The sequence below is a fragment of the Hakea prostrata genome, chromosome 2, assembly GCF_041222555.1.
Source record: "Hakea prostrata isolate BN-2017 chromosome 2, UWA_Hpros_2, whole genome shotgun sequence".
NCBI lineage: Eukaryota > Viridiplantae > Streptophyta > Magnoliopsida > Proteales > Proteaceae > Hakea > Hakea prostrata.
Genome location: NC_142601.1, coordinates 55,720,726 through 55,742,392, shown reverse-complemented (window position 1 = coordinate 55,742,392; position 21,667 = coordinate 55,720,726). Strand labels below are relative to the sequence as shown.

Here is a 21,667-nt window from a genome sequence, read left to right as displayed (position 1 = left end):
AAGTCGATGGATATTACGAACTTCAGTGATGGTCCTTGGGTTAGGCCATTGATGATGCTTCTTATCTTCTCTGGACCAGCTTCAAACCCCTTGGTTTTGAAGACAGTTTTCCATTCGCCTCCAAGCCTAATATGGATCTGATGATAACCACTTTTGAGGCCCAATTTAGAAAAGATCTTAGCCCCGGACATCATGTCTAACATGGTATCAAGCCGTGGTATAGGAAACATTTACTCGACTATAATTTTTTTGATTGCTCAACTGTCCACATACTTATGCCATGAGCCATCCTTTTTTGGAGTCAATAATGCTAGTACAACACATGGATTTAAGCTCTCCTGAATGAATCCTTTATGCAGTGACTCATCCACCTGTCTTTTGAGTTCATTGTGCTCTGTTGGGCTAAGGTGATAAGCCGGTAGGTTTGGTAACACCGAACCCGGTACCAAATCAATGGCATGCAGAATATAATGCATAAGAGGTAGCTCATTAGGAAACTCATCAAGAACCACCTTAGGAAAATCAGAAGGTAACTCTTTGTTAAGTGGAGGGAATGTCACCTTAGGTTGAGGGGTAACTTCTCTCGTAACAAGAGTCAATACCAGCCCTGTGTTATGGCTAGTGTGAATGAACTTCTGGTGTTCAAGCTTAACCCTATGAAAGTCACCAACATGCATATTGAATGTAGGTTGTTCTCCAGTGAAATAATTTCGTATGTTCTCCTCAAAATTTGGTTGCACAACTGGAATCCTTTGGGGTCCTCTCCCCATATTTCTCTGAGTAGGAAAATTGGCTACAAAATGAGTTGGATGGGATTCTTCACCAAGTGGAGGGTGTGGAGCATGAGTAGAGGCAACAACTCTAGCCTCCATTGCAGAGCGCCTCTCTTCCTCGTGCTCGTGACTTGCAGTGAGTTGGTTGCTCAATTGTTGCAACATCCCCATCACTTGTGCCATAAGTTTAGTATCCAATCCAGAAGTTTTACTCCCTACCATGGCTCTGATACCAAATAATGTAGTATTGTATTTGATTGATCAAAACAGTAGCCAAATAAGACCTTTCACAGGGAATAAAGTTCAGATTTGATAGACTTAAGATGAAACAGAAGTTAGATGTGGAAGAGGGCTGAAACTAAAGTGGAATTATTAGGATAATAACATAACAATACAGGCTGAATAGATCTTCAAAACAAGGGCAAAACTATGATGGAGAAATTGAAAGGACAATATGAGGGAATTGAGAATAACAATGTAACACCCGGGCTTCACACCGCAAGGTGGATCGATTGGATCGAACACCAACCTACCTTGATCAAACACAAGGAGTCTCCATAGAGAAAGAATGCTAACAAAGCAAATTGATTTCAATAGATGAGTTGTGTCTTCACCACTTACATAAGTCTCTTTATATAGCATTCTAAAGAGACAAACACTAATGGTAACATCCAACCACTAGTTAAGGACCTGTTTGGTTACATGAATCCAGAGATTTCAAATCTCTGGATTCATGAATCTGAGAATTATACCTGTTTGGTTGTAAAAATCTCTAGATTCATAAAATCTAGAGATTCACCTTTTTACACTAAAAATGTGAATCTGTAGATTTATGGGTAAGGGGTGAAATCCAGAGATTTCAAAAAAGCTATACATTTGCACATTCACAAAAATCACGTCGATCAAATAGTTTTTTAGGATGAATCTACAAATTTCATTCCACAACCAAACGATTAATTTTATAAATTATGACTCCATAGATTTGAAATCTCTAGATATTTGAAATCTCCATACTCACGTAACCAAATAAGCCCTAACACAACCTACTACAAACATTAATGAAAACATCCAACTACTACCCAACACCACTAGTCAAAACAATAATGGAAACATCCACCTACTACACCCCACCACTAACCAAACCACCTACTAGCTCCTTTTGTTGACTTTTCAAAGCTAGACTTGGGCTTAGTTCAAAATAGTGGGTTGATATTCTCCCACTAAAGTAATCCAAGTCCATGAAACCATGGGATTATTTTATCCCACTACAATAGTCCTAGCCCATGCAAGCCATGGGCTGTTTTGGATCATATCATTAGGCTTTGATGGGCTTGACCGTTGGGCTTTTCTCTTTTTTGTATATGCTGCCAATTCTTCATCACTTGTCAACATGTTGAATTGTCAAATCAAGTTCTCCAAGGCCTCAAATATTAGACAAAGGCAAGAGACACACTACACTCTCCTTTGCATTAAATCAGTGTCATCCATTTCATAGTTATTCACTTATACCTAGCAATAGGGCCTTACATTTGGGTGCTTTAGATTAATAGATTTCAAATAGGTTTTGAGAAAATTGGATATCTTAGCAGCCAACCTAGGGTTCTGAAGGTGTTCAGTGAAAAAGCATGTGAGCTGAGATGGGTATCCAGTCAAGAAGCTATATGTGGATGGTAAGCGATGACTTCCTTGTTAGAAGATTCAAATAGATTACCAACAAGATATCTCTTCTATATAAACATCTCAGCCTTATCCTGACTGAACAGGGTCCACAAAATGGATCCTATTAAAGATGATAAAAAGAAAAAAGAAAAATGGAACATAAAATCAATAAATGGGTGGAAAAGAAAACATAGAATCAACAAATAGGAAGGAGATTGGGGGGGGGGGGGGGGGAGAGAGAGAAAGAACATTCCAATACAAACTAACTGGGCTTGCCAGTCAAATCATTTCCCTCCAAACAGCTCTATTTGATGCCATACTTGCACAAACTGTGCATTCACTTAAAGACTTTTTAGAACCTTCAATTAGAATCAAGTCAGTACTCCAAACTGGAGCATCTGAAGTCTTCCATTCAACATAGCTAAGCCACCTTAAACGACCTTTCTGAAGTTATCTTGAACCAAAACTACCTCCCAAAATAGCTCAATATTATCATTTCTTATTTTATGCTTCCTCATTTAGTCACTCACCCATTTCAACATCCTCATTCAGCTATACTTATCTTTCTATGGAATGTTTCTTGACTGTGCTGAGTACATTATAGTCAGTCGTATGACTGTAAAGTAAAATCTTTCTTCAAGCTTTGGAGGAGTCTGTCGATCACCTAGTATTCTGGATGCACCTCTCCACGTCAAGCCAACCTACTCTAAAGTCTGAACCTTTGAGAAACCTCACCTTGTATATCACCTTCCTCACTGAAGATTGATCCTAATTGCTAATGTTACAGACCATATACTCTATCCTTGTTCTTCTCATCTTGAAACTTTTCAATTCCAGGATCGATATCCATAACTTCAGTTTAGTATTTAATTCTAGCCTTTGACTCATCCACTAAATCATTTTCATCAAGAAAAAGCATGCACCAAGGAACCCCATCTTGGATGTGTTTGGTTAACTCATCCATTATAAGCGCAATCAGACAAGGAGCTAATGCTCACTGCTCCTTGATGTAGCCCAACAGTAATTGAGAATTCATTACCTTGACCCCTACAGCTTTTGTGCAGCGATCACACCATCACACAGTTTATTAGTAATGTCCACAAATTGGCTTGAAAATCTTCACCACATGTCAGATCAAATCCCCAGGAGCTCTGTCATGAGCTTTCACTAGGTCAATGAAGGTCATATGAGAAACCCTTTTTGCCTTTGTAAGAGTGCATTTGGTTGTTGATTCACAAATTAAATTGGACTCGTGAGTCCCTCTCTTAGAAACCGTTTGGATACTTGTTTAAGTAATTTGCACCTGAGTGCATAATCACATAAACTTATCAAATTTGCTTTGAAAATGAAATCATCTGGATTTCACCATTTCAGGTGACTGCCAGTTAATTTACCTCCAATTAACATCACATTTTTTCAAGATGAACCAGTTCACAAAATCGAAGCAACCAAACAATTAATTTCAATGAAATCAGCACTGACAGATTTTTTCGAAACTAGGTTGTAAAGCACATTCGGGTATCTCCAATGGTTGGATTTAGATGAAACTTTAAAGGATTGATACACAGGCCCTAAGGATGATATGCTGTGAAAGTAGACCAAATGTGATGGCTGGTTTGAGAGTCCTAAATTCTGTAGGAGTTAAAATCCTAGTAGACTACTGCAGTTAATGGATTCAAGAGACTCCAAGAGACTCAGATGGGTTTGTAACTTGAGGGGAATGTAGACCAAATATGGGGGGAAGGGTTACTCCAAGTTTGAGCTAATTCCAATGGTCAGATTGGCATCGATCTAACTTACTTGGAAATTTTGGTATCTAAAGGAACCTGAAAATTAAAGAAAAATATATAGAATAAAGAAATCAAGATTCAATGAGAGGTGGAATGTTTGACAAGAAGATGACTCTTCTTCTCCTTCCTCTAGGAATTTTCAAAATCTAGGTCTGGGATTTTAAATACCAACTTGATCAAACCCTGGAATTTATGCACCAGATTCTTCTCCTCATGATGGAGACTTACACAGCCAATGCTGAAAACCAGAATTAGATATAACCTAGTCTACTTCATTCTTCCACAGTGGGGCATATAAAATGTGGTATAAAGCCTTACAACTTGCAATTAAAAAAGAAAAAGGACTCTACAAGTAGGGATAATCAAAAGGAAACAAACTCTCTAATTAAATAAAACTTGAATAAAAACGTAAGAAAAGACTATTCTGCCCTTATAGCTAAGTTACACATGACTTAACATAATTGAAGCAATTAATTTAATTATTTTCATACTCAGCTTACGCATCTAATTCTTAGGCTCATAGAATCGGTCTACGACTACATAAACCTATTGAACATAGGCCCAAGACTCATATCTATCAACCCTGGGTTGATTTTGAAAGAAAACAGCCCCATTAGGTGCTGGATCTGCATTATTACAATCCTATAGATGCTGATTCCATGAATTTGAAATCAGAATCAATGCAAACATTGGTGGAAAAAGTAACCAAACAAACTCTAAAGCTTTCCATGAGTCTCCTAAGTAGATACATAGCTTCTATTCAGGACCCTCATGGCATAAACCAGATTGGTTCCAAATTAGTCGTCTCTTTTCTCAGTGTGTTTCAATAACATTCCCTTAGTTTAATTGATGACACACTAGTTTTATGCCTCTATAGCTATTGCAACTTTGGATGTTGAGTTTATTATGATTCTCCTGAATCCTCATATTGGTTTCATTAAGCCAGCTGCGGACATAACAATTCTATCCGTCCTTTATGTCCTCCTTATTGAGACTCTAGCATTATTATTTTTAATGCATTCCATATGGAAGATGTCTCTACATACCCCTTCCCTCATTCTAGCAATTTTCTTTTTCCCCTTCCCCTTCCTCCACATGCAGATATTTTCATATTTGTTAACCTTCCATTCCCCAAAATATTGTTAGCTTCATTTCTAGCAGATTTATATCTTTTTAGATATTCCACATCCTTAATCCCTTGGCACATCTTTAAATCATCTTTTCTATATTATAGATTACAATTCAGAACTGTGGATCTTCTTTCCCAGGCAAGTTAAGTATACTTTTATTACACATATTGCATCGCTTCTCAGCTATCAAAACATTCAGTACCTCCCATCTGTGGAGTATGGACAACCAACATTAGAAAAACAATGCAAATTGATTTTTTCACTTAATGACAAACAATAAGTCATGATATTTATTCTAGTTGCAAGTGAAGTTCAAGATCTCATCAATAAGCAGTTATAAAGAAACATCTCATTAGACAAAGTACTCCTATGATATACAGTTCATAAATTTTCTCAAGCAAAGAAGAGACTCTTGCATGTAATACCAAAGAATGACTAGACAATCAGTCAACAACTAGAGCTAATGGGAGAAAGAGTTCCAAAGAGAAAGTAACACAGGTCACACTCACATCAGAAGAATTCAATATCTCACGGACTTTAGTACAATATGCTCCTTCAGTGGCAAATGCATGCAATACCTGGATCAATGGATTCAAACATCAGACACTATAGGACAGAAGCCTCAAAAGAAAATTGAGAAAAGAATATAAAAAATGTGGACTGGAATGAAATGCCTTCCCTCCACTCCCCACGCAGTCAAAAAAAAAAAAAAAAAAAAAAAAACGACCTACGAACAAGCCTGTGCAATGACGTAATAATGGTAACAAGTTCGACAAGTGAATATTGAATTCATCTACTTATCCCGAACTGAAACAAAGTGTGAAGGAAAAGACAAAACCCTAAAAAGTGAAATCTCAAAAGGCCTCTGATATTCTTTAAAATTACAGACAGTAAGTTCCAATTCACACTTAAAATTTCAATCTGCAAAGAATGTTGAAGGTAGACCTCAATTGCAAGCACCCTTCCAACAGAAGCTTCAGATTCATTCCATTTCATTTGGGAGCACAGCCCATTTCTTCCTCCAGCCCTCCAATCAAGAAGACCAAGAAGTACTTCAACAAGACCAACCCTGCAACGTGAATGCAATTCATTCCACTAGTATCATCTTACTAGGAAATCAAGAATATACTCAAATAGAAGAAACTACCATTAAGTTGAAGTATGAATAACACAATTAGCATAAAAAACCAAGTATTTGGCTCGTCAAACAATATCAGAATAAGCGTGCAGCCTTCTTATCTATGAAGATTTGAAAGGTCTCACAAGGAAAACAAGCTGAGTAAGTGACGTAGGATTCAACCCTCCAAGATCAAGTTGAATGCCAAGAGAAGCCCCTAAAGATGCTGCCAAACAGCAGAGATATTTTTTCTATTACAGTTCCTAGCTTTGTTCAACAGCCATCAGCAGAACTGTAATTCTGTAAATTTTGACGGCATTTTAGTAATTCCACGACTTAAGACCTAAGACCAAATAACAAGTGAGATATTTTTAGCCACATTGAAGTGGCTCATTACAATAGAAAACCTATGAGATCCAAGACCAAACACATTTATAACCCAACCCAAACATAGTCCCAATAAAACAAGCCTACTTAGGTTGTTTAACTTTAGCAATTGGGATTTCTATTAAGAAAGCTTTTACCCAACAGATCTTCATGGTCCCACAGTTCCATTCACTGACATGTATATGAGAGAGAGAGAGAGAGAGAGAGGCTGTCAAAGTTCTCTAACCATGCTTTTATTAAACTGCTTTTGGATGCGTAGATCTGTAAAGTAACAATTCACAACATGACGACATATTAACTACCTAGACAATAACATAACTACAAATTGGACTGGTTGGGTTGAGGGGAATTTGAGACAGCATGAAAATAGACAATTAATAATTCTGTGGAGAAGCTGCAATGCTGTAGATCTAGCCAATGAATTTCACATACTTCTTTTCATTGGATAATTTGCTGTTTCTTACTGAAAATCAGTTAGCTTGAGATTTATATTTGAAAACTGCAACGTATGTAACTTCCTTTATTTTATGCTTTTTCCAATGATGACCGTACAAAATTGGCAGATAAAATTATTATAAAATAATAATAAAATAAAATAAAATAAAATAAAAAAAGAAGAAGAAAAGAAGGAAAACTCTATCATCAGCTTTTAAACAGTTTAATGGCCCAATTAAACTAAAATTTTTATAATACCAGAAATGTAAGTTCAACAGGAGCAATTTATATGAACCTGAATCTTAAAGAGGACAAAAGCCTATCTTCATTGAAAGATGGAAGAGAAACGATCAAATTTAGTTCCTAGACCAGTAAGTTGCATTAATTGTTAGAATATCCTGAACATGATTCTCTGAACTGCTTATGCCTAAACAAAATATTAATGAAAGAGGATTCAGACACAGTTACTCACTTCAATCCTTGTGCAACAAGTGCATCCCTGGCTCGATTGCCAGCAACAACAACACGTTTTAGTGTCTCCAAAGCTAGTATACTGCCTCCTTGCCACCCAATTGCTTTCATTAGTAATGGAACAACCTGGAAGCATGATTAGAATTAGTAAATTGAAAAACCCATCCATGGTATGCAAAAAATGCTCTATAAGCTCAAATTGGTAGCAGAAGCAGAGGACCCTTTCAATAACCTGCCGAAAAACAGTTCCTGGTGTTTCTTACTTCGAGAAAAAGAAAAATCGGCTGAAAAACATTTGATAGAACTGTTTTGTTTCAGGTGATTTTTGAAACACAAAGTGAAATTTATGAAAATTTCTGCTTCAATAAACAGTTTTGACACAGCAATTATTTATTGTTACATCTGTTTCTAAAAGCGAAATTTGGGCGCGGGCTAGGTTTAAGCGAAAAAGTTTAGAGGGGGGTACTCGTGGAATTTGACATTCTAAACATAAGAACCCTGCCAAAACCCGGCTGATAGTGTTTTCGCTTCCAGAAGTAAGTTTTATTAGACGACTGAAAAAAGTGTTTCTGCTTCCAGAAAAAATCAAAACTGTTTCTAATGTTTTCTAAAACAAAAGGGTTATCAAAGCTGTCCAAAATTAATAGAATGGGGAAGAAATTAGGAGGTGGTACTTGGTAGAACAAATGTCATACCTCTCTAGGACCGATGTAGCCAACCCCATTAATTCTTGATAAGGTTATGGTTATTCTTGTTAGTAAAACAAATGCGAAATTAAGACAAAAAATGAGATGCACTACCAACTTCATGAAGACCTGGTTGCATGTCAATAATGAAGCTTGGGTACAACATTCAACCCTTACCTGAGGGGTTCCTACACTTGTTGCTGCCATAGCTTCAGCACAAGTTGTACTACCTGCAAGTTGATGCAGTACACGAAGACAACTAAGACGTACACGCTCTTGTGGAGTTTGAGTATTTGGAGACTCTTGACCATCTTCATTTTCATGAATCAGACCCACGTGGCCACCATTCTTCACCTCCCCAGAAGCCATTGTTTCCCGCCTGCCTTCATAGGCCATCGCAGCTACAAGCTTGGGAACATAACCAAGGTACCCAACATGATCAGCAAGTGCTGGGTGTACTCGCAACAAAGACACCAGTGCAGCTGACAGAAGTAATGCGAGCTCAGGGTCAACAGCATGCACATCATAATGTGTAGCAGCAATAGCTGATACATACTGATCCAAAAGTCCTTCCAAGAATCTCTTTGGATTTCTCAGGGGAAATTTAGGGTCTTTAAGGAACAGTCTTACATAAATCCCCCCAACCTGCATGACCATCAAGTTTTGAACTTAGATAAGAGCACATAGCCCCTCAGGGCCTCAAGTTAACAAGGATTCAATAGAAAATCAAACCTGTGGCTCATCTCTCATTCCTTGTGGCCCAGGTGGTTGCTCAGGAACATCCCAATCAACAATACGGCCTTTCATCTGTTCACGGTAAAGGTCGGCTGCCATTGTTGCAATCTGTGCAGACAAAGAAGTTGCCATTGCTGGTGTCCATACAAGTTCTGGTGTTTCTGTCGTTTGCTCAAGGGCAGCAACCACAGCTTCACCAGGTCCATCCCTGATAGCAGACACCAGGCCATCTGGAAGAAATCTTGCTAGTGTTATAGCCACCCTGGGCCCATGCATTGGCTGTCCAACAAGTTTACCCAACAATGAGGCAGCTGCTGCCCTTTGTTGTAGAGGAACCTCTTCTGCATAGCACCAGCTTAATTTTCAATATGAATTCATCTTCTTCATACAAAGACATGAAAAGAATATTAATGAGAGAAAAGCTTTACCTTGCAAAGGTAAGAGAAGCTCAAGAATATAAACTACCCCACCATGCTTGGCAGCCGCCCATGCAAGTTCAGCTGTACTTGCCAATGCATAAAGTACATGTAGAGCCCCTTCCCGGCAAGTAGGGGTGGAATGCAGCATTTGAAACAAGAGGAGTATACACTCCCTATCTGCCACCATAGCTTCCAAGCAAGGAGCATGTGTGGTCAATAGTGAAAGCACATTGAGGCAAAGTTGATAGATACTACTTTCTGGTGCAACAGGAAGAGAAAAGCATTCAAAAAGGGGTACTAGTTGTTCGCTAGAAGAAAATATGGAAGCCAGACTTGGTTTGCTTGTCAATAAATTCTGCAGCAAACAGGAAAATTGTTAATTTTAGAGGGAATTAAGAGAGAGAACAAAGAAGAAACAATCTAGAAATAAGAGAGATCAGTGGATTCAGAGTGGCTGCACCAGGTATCTGAATTTGAATTTAATAAATACTTCTGCTATCCAAATTCAATCTGATATCTGATGGATAATTCAGGTGCTTATTCAAAAAGGTATCCACCAAGAATTCATCTGATGGATAATTCAGGTGCTTGTTCAAAAAGGTATCCACCAAGAATTCGTACATCTACTTTGAAGTTAATGAATTTTACAATAAACAAATGTTGATTTTTTGTTAAAAATAGTACTAAATTATATCTACATTATATCAAATGTTTAAAAAAAACAGAATACATCAAAACATAGTATAAATTATTCAATAACTTAGCTAACATCTTGACTTAAAATCACAGCAGATTTAAAAAAAAAATTAGATTCAGATATCATCCAATTATCCAGATAAAAACCACAATAAAGAGATACAAATTCAACTTCAATTTAGCTAATTGACTATTCAATTATACATTTCCACGAGTAGCCAAACATATACCTGAAGAGAGGTCAGCCCGATTTGGAGGTTCTTAATGAGTTCAGTATCCTTTTTACCACCAACTGCTGCATCAGTTGCTGTATCTTCAAGAAACTGCTGTTCATTAACAGCTCCATCAACTACACCATTTTGATGTTCGCAAGACTCGTTGGATAAATCATCTTCAGCTTTTGTCTGACCACCATCTTTACCATATTGGCTGTGCACTAGGCCAGACATAAAATCAAGTAGTGCAACACAAAAAGCTTCTGGCTCACTTATCTCGAAATCAGGTTGATCATTATATACCCTCAGGTAAACATCTCCAACATGGAGTTCTTTTGATAGAGCCTCATATGCGAAAGCACAAGACTCTTCCAAGTCATATGACCCATCAGGACCCTGACTAGCACGCTGCTGGTCCACAAATTTCAGTAGTTCTGCTCGCGTTGAAGAATTCCAAATAATCTGTACAGAGAATCAAAGTGAAACTTCATAGAACATTTCATTGAATTAGGAAACGCACAAATACATAGAATTTTTTTCTTTCTTGGGGGGGGGGGGGGGGGCGGGAGTGAGGACTTACAGCTATACAAGTTATAGTTACAAACGTGGCAAAGTAAATTTACCAAACTAAGAACAATTCCAAAGACATGAAAATCATCAAAATCCAGAGTCTAAAATAGTCTAGTGCAACCAGTAAATAGAAAGCCCTCGCATTTACCTCTGGGGTTTCCAAGTTTGTGTTTATACTGGTCAAAAGATCCTTCGGCAATTGATCTTTTAACATGTAGGCAAGCTTAGGGGTCAGAAGAGCTCTAAGGGCATCGGCTGCAGCCTTATTATAGGGTGTTGAAGTTCCATCAGTGCACAAACCGCTGAGCCTTGAGAGGGCTTGAGATGCTCGGATAGCATGCATGTTTTTAGCAATTTGCACAATAGCACCAACACCATGTGCTTCTGTCACATCAGCCTCCTCAGCAGTTGAATCATACTGGAGCAACAATGGCAAAAGGTACCTGACAGGGACAACCAAGAAATCTGAGAGCAGACATATGGTATATGATAATACCAAAACAAAAAAACAAAGTACTAGAGCCCAACTGAAAGGCTGTATCAGGTTAGAGAAGAGTGATAGAAACATAAGGTCGACATGATGTTTCTACTCTGCCCCTTCTGTCTTGACGCCTAATTCAGTTTCAAGAAAATATGTGCAGGACTGTGAGGCGCCCAATGATATACCAATAAATAACTACTCCAATGTTTTATCCTTAATATGCTTCAAGAGAAATAATAAGGAGAGAAGTTTTAGTTACAATGATGGAACTTAGTAATTAAAAAAGGATAGAAAGTAGAGAAAATCATTATAAAAGAAGAGGAATAGTCATTAGACAAAGAAAAACAGATGCAACATATTCCAGCAAGAAAATTTGATTCAGCTACATCAGACTTATCCCAAAGAAGCCAACTGAGTATGAATATTCTCACCACCAAAGAGGGGGCAAATTATGTATGGTATCACTGGCTTACATATAAGAAGGGGGGAAATCATCATTAAACCATACCATAATACACCAGCTTTTAGTAAAGCATCCTGCAGTTCGGATGATACAGAAACATGGCCAGCAGTCTGAAGTGCAGCATCAACAGCGCCAGGAACAAGCTCAAGTTCAGTGCAGTGCACAATATCTTCAACTATGCCACTGAACTTAAGCATCTCAACTCTGGCATTTTCAAATTGACTCAGGACAGAAAATGTTCGCATCACGTTGGTAACAATAATGGCAGACGGTTCACTTGCAGGAGTAGTAGGCTGGACAATGCACATGCAACGGGACAGAAGATTAGCAAGAATTGGTATTCCACCATCCCTGACAAGCTCTTCACCATTTAACGAAGAGGATGCACACCTGAAATATGATACAAGCACGAGGAATCTGTTAAGACCAGCACATTATTAGTCGAGGGCAAAATAAGTTCAAAAAACAGGTGGTAAAGGTAACAGGGATGTGTACGTCAGCCACACTAGTTCTGAGGCAGCAACAAGTAGGGGTGCCCTATCAGAAGAAAGAAAGTTGCTGTCATCATTTTCCACAGTGACTGCATTAAGCAACATTGGGTAGCCAGCATATTTAAAAGGCTCCAAAATATCCCCGTATCGCCTGTATAATATACACTGTCCCTTCAGCAAAAGCAATAACCTCCAAAGCTGTGGGCCTTGCAATCCTTGCATGGAAGCCTGGAAACACATTAGGTAAGATAATGTCAAACGCATTCAAAAATTTTGAGAAATTGAAATCAATCTTGACTATATTATTCCACCTTGCACTTTGAGAATAGAACACACATTCTCAAGCTTAACATCAATGACTAAGTTCTGTCATGCACACCTTATGAATCAAAAGCATATATCACACAATGGCAGTTGGGTAAAATTGGATGCTTCATTGAACTTTTAGCAAAAAGGGACAGTTTCAAATCCTTGGAATCAAAATCACAATAAAAGTTATCGCCAAGTTTGAAACCCTAAATTTTATTTCTTATTTTTAAAATTTTTTACACTGGCAATAGTTGGTATATGTATGTCCCAATAGCTAATGTACTTCATGCTTTTCTGCAGGCCGCAGCACATCAGTAACCAAATAATACCTGCAGACGTTCATAAGCTTTCTGTACAGCAAGAAACTTCTCCCTGCCTTCAGGATTCTTGTCCGGATGGTATCTCATTGCAAGTTTCCTGTATTGTCGCTTGAGCTTTTCCTCATCAATGTTTTCAATCTGCTTAGAAGTGTTTGTGATTCCCTCAACCATTTCAACAGCATGGCTTCTACTGGCATCATCAATGGAGACATCATCCAAGGATATCTCCAGTATATTGCAAGCCTCTTCTTCAGAAAGATCCATTGGTCGTCTTGTTAACTCTTCACGCCACATTACCAGCAACGACTGTAAAAATTCTACATGTTCAACTATTGGCCAATTTGGAAAACGGATCTCATCACACAAGTTTCTTAAATAATATCGATGGCACCACATTTCATCCCTTAGCTCTGGATATGTAACAGGTGGCATAGGAGCATAATCATATAATGAATGGCAATGTTGTGGCAGTTTCTGTGGAAAATCACCAAGGTGCTGCAAAACCTGATACAAAATTTCAATGAAATTCTGGTTAGTGAGAAAATGAGGAGACACTGAAGAGAAAGGAACATGCCTAAAAAATTACCTGACGAATCAGATGTTCGGCTCGCATTTTGTGGGTCCAGATAATCTCTGGAGTATCAGAGTCAGAGACCATTGCTGCTGCAAATGCAGTAGGACCACTACGCTCCAACACGTACAGTAAGGACTCTGGGAGAAGCCCACCCAACACACTACGCTTCGCCAGAGGTAGTGAGGCTGAAAGCGCAGCCTCTTCTCCACCATGGAATGCTTGGTTAACATGGGTCACAGAAAAGAGCTGCGCAATTGAAAGGAGATTAGATCCAGGATATGCCAAAGCAAAGTAGAATGCACCCGTGCTGTATAATCGCATCATTGCGTGCGGATTCCTCATAACAATGGCCTTCAGTAAAGCAGCAGCCCTCTCAACAATACTTGGCTCTCCAGTAAGTATAGCCTACATAGTTTTTCACACATGTTAAAATGATAGATCATTAATTCCAATGTCAAGCTTCAACCATACCTAGATTAGGTTAATACACTCGAAATCTTAAATCCTGAAGCATTTACAGAGAGTAGAAACCTAAATCTGAAACCATGGTCGCCATAAAGTCTAGAAGACTCAAGTGTGCAAAAAAACATCAAGGCAATACCAATAAGGATCACAGGCATTCGCCAATATGTCACCAAGGCAATACCAACCATACAAAATAGAGAACTTGACAGCCAAATAAATGATGAAAGTTATATGACCACAAATACACCCAAAAAACTAAAAACTGACATTCAATAGCAACCGAGAAAAGAATTACATGATACATTTAAACATCACATCATACTTCTTCGTTCCCTAATATAAAAAAATCCAACTCAACTAAGTTTTACCGTAATTCATTACAGCTTGAAGCTACAGGCATAAACCTGTCCACCATTCCAACCAATTAGGATGATAGATTCTGTTAATTGTAGGAACATATCTTCTGTTAAGTCACAAGCATTTAGGGTACTATTTAAACCCAATTATTTTTAGGCTAACATTTTTCTATAATACACTACAGATATGGCATGTTCAGTATGCCACTACCACCAAGGCACTGATCAAGTCATTTAATTAATGCAACACGAGAACGATAGAATCATGAGATCTTTTATAACTACTTCTAAATCTGACACCCAAAAAAAAAGTGAAACCAAACCAAATCTAGTACCAATCCTGAATGGAAACTATTTGCTGTAGCTTATTTAAATCCTTGAGAAAATCAGATGTCCCTCCATCCGTTACATTGTTTGATGCCATAATCTTGTACAATGTCTGTGTAATTTTTGTCTAGACACATTTACAGCACAGATGAGATGATATATGGTAAAATTTGATACAGAGGAAACAGTAGTTTGATAAGGCCAATAACATGTTCCTCAAGACTCAAAAGTAAATAAGGGTTCACCTGTGCAATATGTGGAAGGCAACGTGGGCTTGACAAGATTCGTTTTACTCTTGGTGTTGGTGTAACTATTTCTCCAGCATCATCCAGATCAGAATGCGCAGACACCATGCTATGTAAGATGGACAGTGCAGCATCTCCCACCTGAATACAAGATTCATTCTCTGTAAGGTATAACATGGGTACCATGTGGATTCAAATATGCAAAGCACGCTCTTTAAATGCTATAAAGAAATGAAAATGGACTTTCAAGCATTTACATCAAATGTTCATTTTGTCAAAAATATCAGTTTTATGTGGGTGTTGAAGTGTGTCGCTTCAGCAAGGTTTTACTGTAATGTCTTGCTTATTTAACTGTAAAATTACTTATGTCTAGTCATCAGTTGTGGATCTGATGCCCATATTGGAATGGTTTCTTTCATTAAATATAAATACAATAGCCCATGGTTTAGATGCTCTGCTTTCCACTCAAACCAAGGGCTGTGTTGCCTTCAATTTCTTGCTTCTAATCTCCTCTTCTTTCTTGCTTATGACCAGGTATGATTCAGATTCTTTTATTGTTACATGGAGTCAACACATTAATCCCAATACTTGAGATTCCTTATCTGAGTGTCGTTATGGTTTTTCTTACCTTCTAGTGTTCTACCCATGCTTGGAAGAAGCCAGAACCTTGTTTGTTGAACATGCACAACTATGGTTCCATAACGTCTGTTACTGAAGTTACTGGAAGGAGAAAGCTCTTATCTGAAGTGCCCTAATGGAATTCTGAGTTTTTTTTCCCCCCTTTAATAATTATATCATACATTTTTTTATAAGCCTATGCACATAGGGTTTTTCTCTCCATGCACATAAATTTTTTACTTAGTAGATGACAGTTATTCCTCTCTCTGGTAACTCACGGATGCCATTGCAAATATCTTTTATGCATTGATCATGTTCATTTGTAGAAGATCAAATTATTATCCTTGTTCCTGCCAAAACCATATCTTGTTTGACAATATTTAAGGCAAAACCCTATTTCTTCAAGATACTTTCAAAAGGCATCTCGTGTTGTGGGTTGTTCGCTATACTTTTTGGAGGAACTTTTTCTTCCTTCATTATATCATTCGTGGACATGACTTAAGACAGAATATGCAATCATAAACATCTACAATCTAAGGATTCCAACCCCCTCTGTGATTTTCTGTCTGTTTTCTCTATAAAGGACCCTGCTTACGTATCATTGGGAAGTGCATTAACATAAATACGGCAGTAAGAAGAGGTAATACAAAAGTGCGTAAACTATAAAAATGAGTCAAAGTAGATTGACCCACACTAGCACTTCCACGCAATAACTCTACCAAGGGTGATCCTATTACAGGAATAGCTTCAGGTACACCTGTCACAATTTTGACTGCCCAATAACCAATTTGGTCCCAAGGTAAGGAATAACAACTTACACCAAAAGAGGCAGTCAATACGCCCAGAACCACGCCCGTAACCCAAGTCAATTCACGAGGTTTTTAAATCCAACAGTCAAATACACACGAAATAAGTGCAGTATCATCATTAGAACCATCATACTTGCCGACCATCGATGAACTGATCGGATTAACAAACCAAAGTTAGCTTCAATCATTATGTATTGGACAGAGGCAAAAGCCTCGGTAATGGTTGGACGATAGAAAAAAGTCATAGCAAACCCTGTAGCTACTTGTACTAAAAAACAAGTAAGCGTAATACCCCCTAAGCAATAAAATATGTTGACATGGGGAAGAACATATTTACTAGTTATATCATCTGCAATCACCTGAATCTCGAGACGTTCCACGAACCAATCATATACTTTATTGAGATAGGTAAACTAAGGAGACTCCCCTAACCGTATAGGAGAATTTCATCTCGTACAGCTCAAGCGGAAACACACAAATACTGGTTGCAACGGATATTTAATAGAAAGTTTTCAACTTCTTAGTCCCCGATTTTCCCTTACAAAAATAAAAAAACCCGGAAGTTATTCTTTGTGTTTGTGATGATAATGCCAAAATATCAAGTCGGCACATTCGTCTTTATGTTGATCGTTACAAGCCTCTTGAATTTTCTCTTGTCTTATTTTAATCACGTAACAATATGTCGGTGACATATCGCAAAATTTTGCCGAAATTTTGGTGTGTCGCTGAAGACCGACACAAAACCAATAGTCGATACGAAATATACCAAAAGTCGCCGGAAATTTGCCGACAAATCGGCGAAATGTCGGCAAGAATCACCATTACTTTGCATTTTCCGGCAAGTTTTTTTCACTTATTCTGCCTTCTGCTACTGCCTCCTTATTCTGCCTTCAGCTATTGCCTTTTGTGAAACCTAGCCTGAAAGACGACTCTCCCTTCTTCAGTGGGCTAAGCTTCATCTCTGTTCATGAATTTCGCTGGGCTAAGCTTCACCTCTGTTCATGAATGACGATTGCAGAGGTTGCAAAGTAAGGGTGTGAGAGCGAGAGAGAGAGAGTGAGAAAAGAGGATGTAATACAGTAATACTTATGAATTCTGTATGGATCAACAAAATGCAAGATTGCTTTTAGAAATGAATCAGGTTGGATGTGTCGTGAGAGATATTGAGGGTGATGAAATGAGATTGGAAGGAAGCTCGGCTTTTCTTTGTTCTTCTTCTTCCTCTATTCCTTTCTTTTTCGGTTTTCTGTCCAAGGAAGAGAAAAGAGAATGGAGAGAGAGAAGGCGAGAGATGGATGGTTTCTGACTTCTTAATGAAGTTATGATGTATCAGCCTTTTGGTGTTGCCACGTTGGGGACAAAAATCTGGATTTTTGCGTGTTGCTGCGAGGCTGGGACCCACATGATTTAACATTTTAAGTCTTTAACCCTTTTAAATGTCGGCGATATTTCGCCGACATTTAAGGGTTTCGATGGTTTCGATGGTTACCGACACCCATGGAACGAAAGTTCGCTCGGTTCGCCGGGTTCGCTACCCGGCGAACCGGGCGAACTGGCGAAATATCGCCAGTTATTCGTCGAAAATTTCCAAATTCGAATATTTCATTTCGATCAACCAAAGGTCACCATCAAATGAAATTTGGAGTTCACGTGGTATGCAAGAGAAAGTGTGGGTTGGATTACAAAAATATAAAGAGAAAGTGATGGGACAATGGGTCCCATTACATTTAAAGCTTTGTCTTTCACTCTTTTGCTTGATAATAAAACATAAAATTTTCCTAAAAAGCTAGAGAATGGCGGTGGAGTTTTATGGAGTTTTATCTCTGCAACTCTTTCACCCTGCAATTTCACCGAGAATGGGAAGGAAGACTGGAAGAGCGCACCGAGCAAGGATCCAGCAGATGCTCACTCCGATGACCACTGACTTGGCGAGCATAACGAACGACGGCGAGAAGTTGTTCAGTTCGTTCGGGTCTCTTTTCCTTTCTCTCTTTCTTCTTCTTCTTCTCCGGCAAAATAGATCGGTCTCTCTCTTTCTTCGTCTTCTTCTTCTCCGGCAGAAATAGCAGCGGTTGTTAGCCGGCTACCCACGACTCAAAGAGCAGTAGAAAAAAAAATTGGAAGTTTGGCCGGAAAATCGACAATTTTCCGGCGAAATTTGGAAGTTTCGCTAGAAAATCTTGGGTTCGCCGATATTTCTCGCCAGAATATCGGTTTCGACGGCATTTTTATTTCGCCCTTTGGCGAAACCAGCGAATTTCGCCCTCGATATTTCTCGCCGAAATAACGTTCCATGCCGACACCGAAATTTAACCGACTTTTCTAACCATGATTTTAATTTTATTTGTGTGTAATGCAAATTTACCACTATATTTTTATTTATAATATTTAGTATTTATTATTGATGGGAATTCTCTTGTTAAGACCCTATGAATCGATAAAAACCTCAGATTCATACTAGAACCACGGTGATTCAATAAAACCCCCAAGCTACACCTAAAGGTTCTTTGAGTAAGAACCATTTGATCATCACTTATTCAACGAATAGATGTAACGAATGAAAATCCGGAAAAACATTTGCCCTCTGGTCAAAATAAGCATAAGCAATATTTTGAAAGAAAAAGTCCTTCAATTTAAAACTTATAACTCTTTGAAAATTGAAAATTTTTTGGAGTCAGGTCACGAGGTCTAAATAGTAGGTATGAATCATAGTTCAAATATTTCTTGATCTATTCCATATATTTCGTGTTCCAGATACTCAAAGTATTATCTGACGAGGTAGAACCATCTTTCTCAAGAAAGACAGACCCATTATCTAACTATCAATAGGATCAACTATAACAAGTCACACACTCATATTCCGGAAATATATAAACAAAGAAATTCCGCGATCGAACTACCAAAATAGCCAAAAAATCGGAATCCTAAGTGATTCTTCTTGGATTGAAAGGCTAAGACTTCATGGTTCTTATAGACCTAATTCATTGAAATTCCATCCAGTAAGACGGAAGAATTATAAATCTCCAAAATAATACATAGGATTATCGCAAATAGAGCCATTGCGACACCCATCAAAGGGGCCCCACCCAGGAGCTACTTTACCATATTCTGAATTCAATGGTTTCAATAACCCCCCAAACCTGTTTGCTTTGGGCGAGCTTTAGAACTAACCTCAACGATTTGTGTAGTCATAAATCCTATTGCATTGGTTGAGATCTGTTGACTTTGTATACCATTCCGTTGTAAATAAACGATCTTAACGTAGATCCATTGTAGTCTGTCTTGAAATTATATAATAATGGAAACAGCAACCCTAGTCGCCATCTCTATATCTGGTTCACTCATAAGTTTTACCGGGTACACCTTATATTACCGCTTTTTGGGTTATAAATATATATTAATGGGGCTCCAAATTATCTTTTTTGTGCACAGATAGCTAGATTTATATCACTGCCAAACCAAAGACGTACTACACCACAACATCTCTACCGCTATGACTAGTGCTCATAACAAGGAGTAGATGACTAATATGTTGGCTGTGGAATAGTAAGTGGCTGCCAATATAAGGTTTCATACTATAACCAAGTATGTCGGGATGATCCTAAAGAAATCCATTCTCAAGATAAGAATATATCTGAAGCATATGATTTATATCAGAAGTTTTCTTCTAAGCACAATGGAAATCAGTTGGCAACTACTGCAGCACTCTACAGACTACCTGAGAGGAACTCAATCTGTACCAACCTCTCTCTCCTGACACTGAATTCTTAGATCTCAACATGTTGAATTCTGACCCTAGCAAGAGTCAAAAATTAGTCGAAGTGCAAGATTCAACAGAGTGTATTCCCTCCTTTGTCTAAAATCTGCATCCAACACTTCCTCTAAACACAATTTTGCTTCCATTGTTGGTAATGGTGGCCATGGTTGTAACACTAGATTTCCTAGCAAAGGTTGTGGTTCAGGGGAATGTCATGAACGTGTTATGGTGAACGTGGCAGCCAAGATCAATTTGTTAGACAGTGTACCCATGGTGATAGCAATAATCAAACAGTCGAGAAATGATGGATCAAGCACAGTATGTCCCAATTGCTGCAATAAAATTTTTCTAACACTATTGCACCTGATGGGAATTACCGAAATGGCCACATAAACCTATTGATCAAAGGCCCAAAACCCATTTCTATCAACCCTAGGTTGATTTCAAAGGAAGATAACCCAATCTGGTGCGGGAAATGCATCAGGTGGTGTCTCAACTCATAAGAAGATGATCAGTCAACTACCAAGACGAATCCAACAGCTTGGGAAATCCTCTACCACACTGACTCATTCAAGAATACCCACCTGTCTCACTTCCTCACTGTCCACTCTGTCATTGACTCAAGTTGATGTAGCCATAGACCAATAACTGAGGAACTTGTGTGAACCAGACAAGCTCGAATAGGTCAGAAAAGGGGCCCACTTGGGGGCTAGAGTTAGGGTTGGAGTGGGGATATGTCAAATTTACATAGTGCAGAATAGAAGTTGAACTAAATCAGGTCGTTAAATTTGGGGTAATAGAGGATTAGTAGCAGAAATAAGATAAATGTTAAAAAAATTCAAGCAACCAGGGGGGGTAGATTGGTATGAGATTTGGATTGAATCTCCCTTAGGCCAAGAGAAGTCCAATCAATATTTCAGATTTGGCAGGGCTGAATTCTTGAGAAAAACACATTGTATATGACAATCCGGAAACAAAGAATAACAGCTGCAGGCTTTTTGAAGTAACAGTATGCTTGAATTTAAAATGTGAATAAAAATCAGAATCTGACCAAGAATTTGACTGAAACTTGAACCAGACATTTTGAAAAATCTTCAAACTGTATGATAATCTTCCTCTACCACGACTCTCTCTTGGAATGGATATCAAGTCATTCCAAATGGAGTATAGTTAGGAGATTGGAGGAAGAGCCAAGAAATCATCCTGTGTGCTTATTGATGCCCAAATTTATAGAGTTTATATAGCTATTGCACCAACTAAATTCTAGAATGCACTTGGGGTGCCAGTTGTCGAGCCAAAAGAAGCTGTAATTCCCCTAGATTTTGGCTGCCCTGGAAAATCCAGCAATGGGTAGAGGGGTTTTTAGGGT

At 38.3% G+C, this 21,667-nt stretch overlaps 1 protein-coding gene across 1 annotated transcript in view; it reads right to left on the bottom strand.

Annotated features, from left to right (window-relative positions):
• GRV2 (DNAJ heat shock N-terminal domain-containing protein) overlaps positions 1–21,667 on the bottom strand; it is a 44,616-nt gene that overhangs the window by 4,126 nt on the left and 18,823 nt on the right. The window contains exons 9-21 of the mRNA XM_089145207.1: positions 15,115–15,255; positions 13,734–14,126; positions 13,157–13,651; positions 12,523–12,746; positions 12,073–12,417; positions 11,232–11,526; positions 10,529–10,975; positions 9,612–9,957; positions 9,181–9,524; positions 8,626–9,093; positions 7,764–7,888; positions 6,298–6,421; positions 5,862–5,930 (exon numbers count right to left, since the gene is read on the bottom strand). Coding sequence (XP_089001333.1) covers positions 5,862–5,930; positions 6,298–6,421; positions 7,764–7,888; positions 8,626–9,093; positions 9,181–9,524; positions 9,612–9,957; positions 10,529–10,975; positions 11,232–11,526; positions 12,073–12,417; positions 12,523–12,746; positions 13,157–13,651; positions 13,734–14,126; positions 15,115–15,255 — 3,816 coding nt within the window. The remainder of the gene's footprint in view (positions 1–5,861; positions 5,931–6,297; positions 6,422–7,763; positions 7,889–8,625; positions 9,094–9,180; positions 9,525–9,611; positions 9,958–10,528; positions 10,976–11,231; positions 11,527–12,072; positions 12,418–12,522; positions 12,747–13,156; positions 13,652–13,733; positions 14,127–15,114; positions 15,256–21,667) is intronic.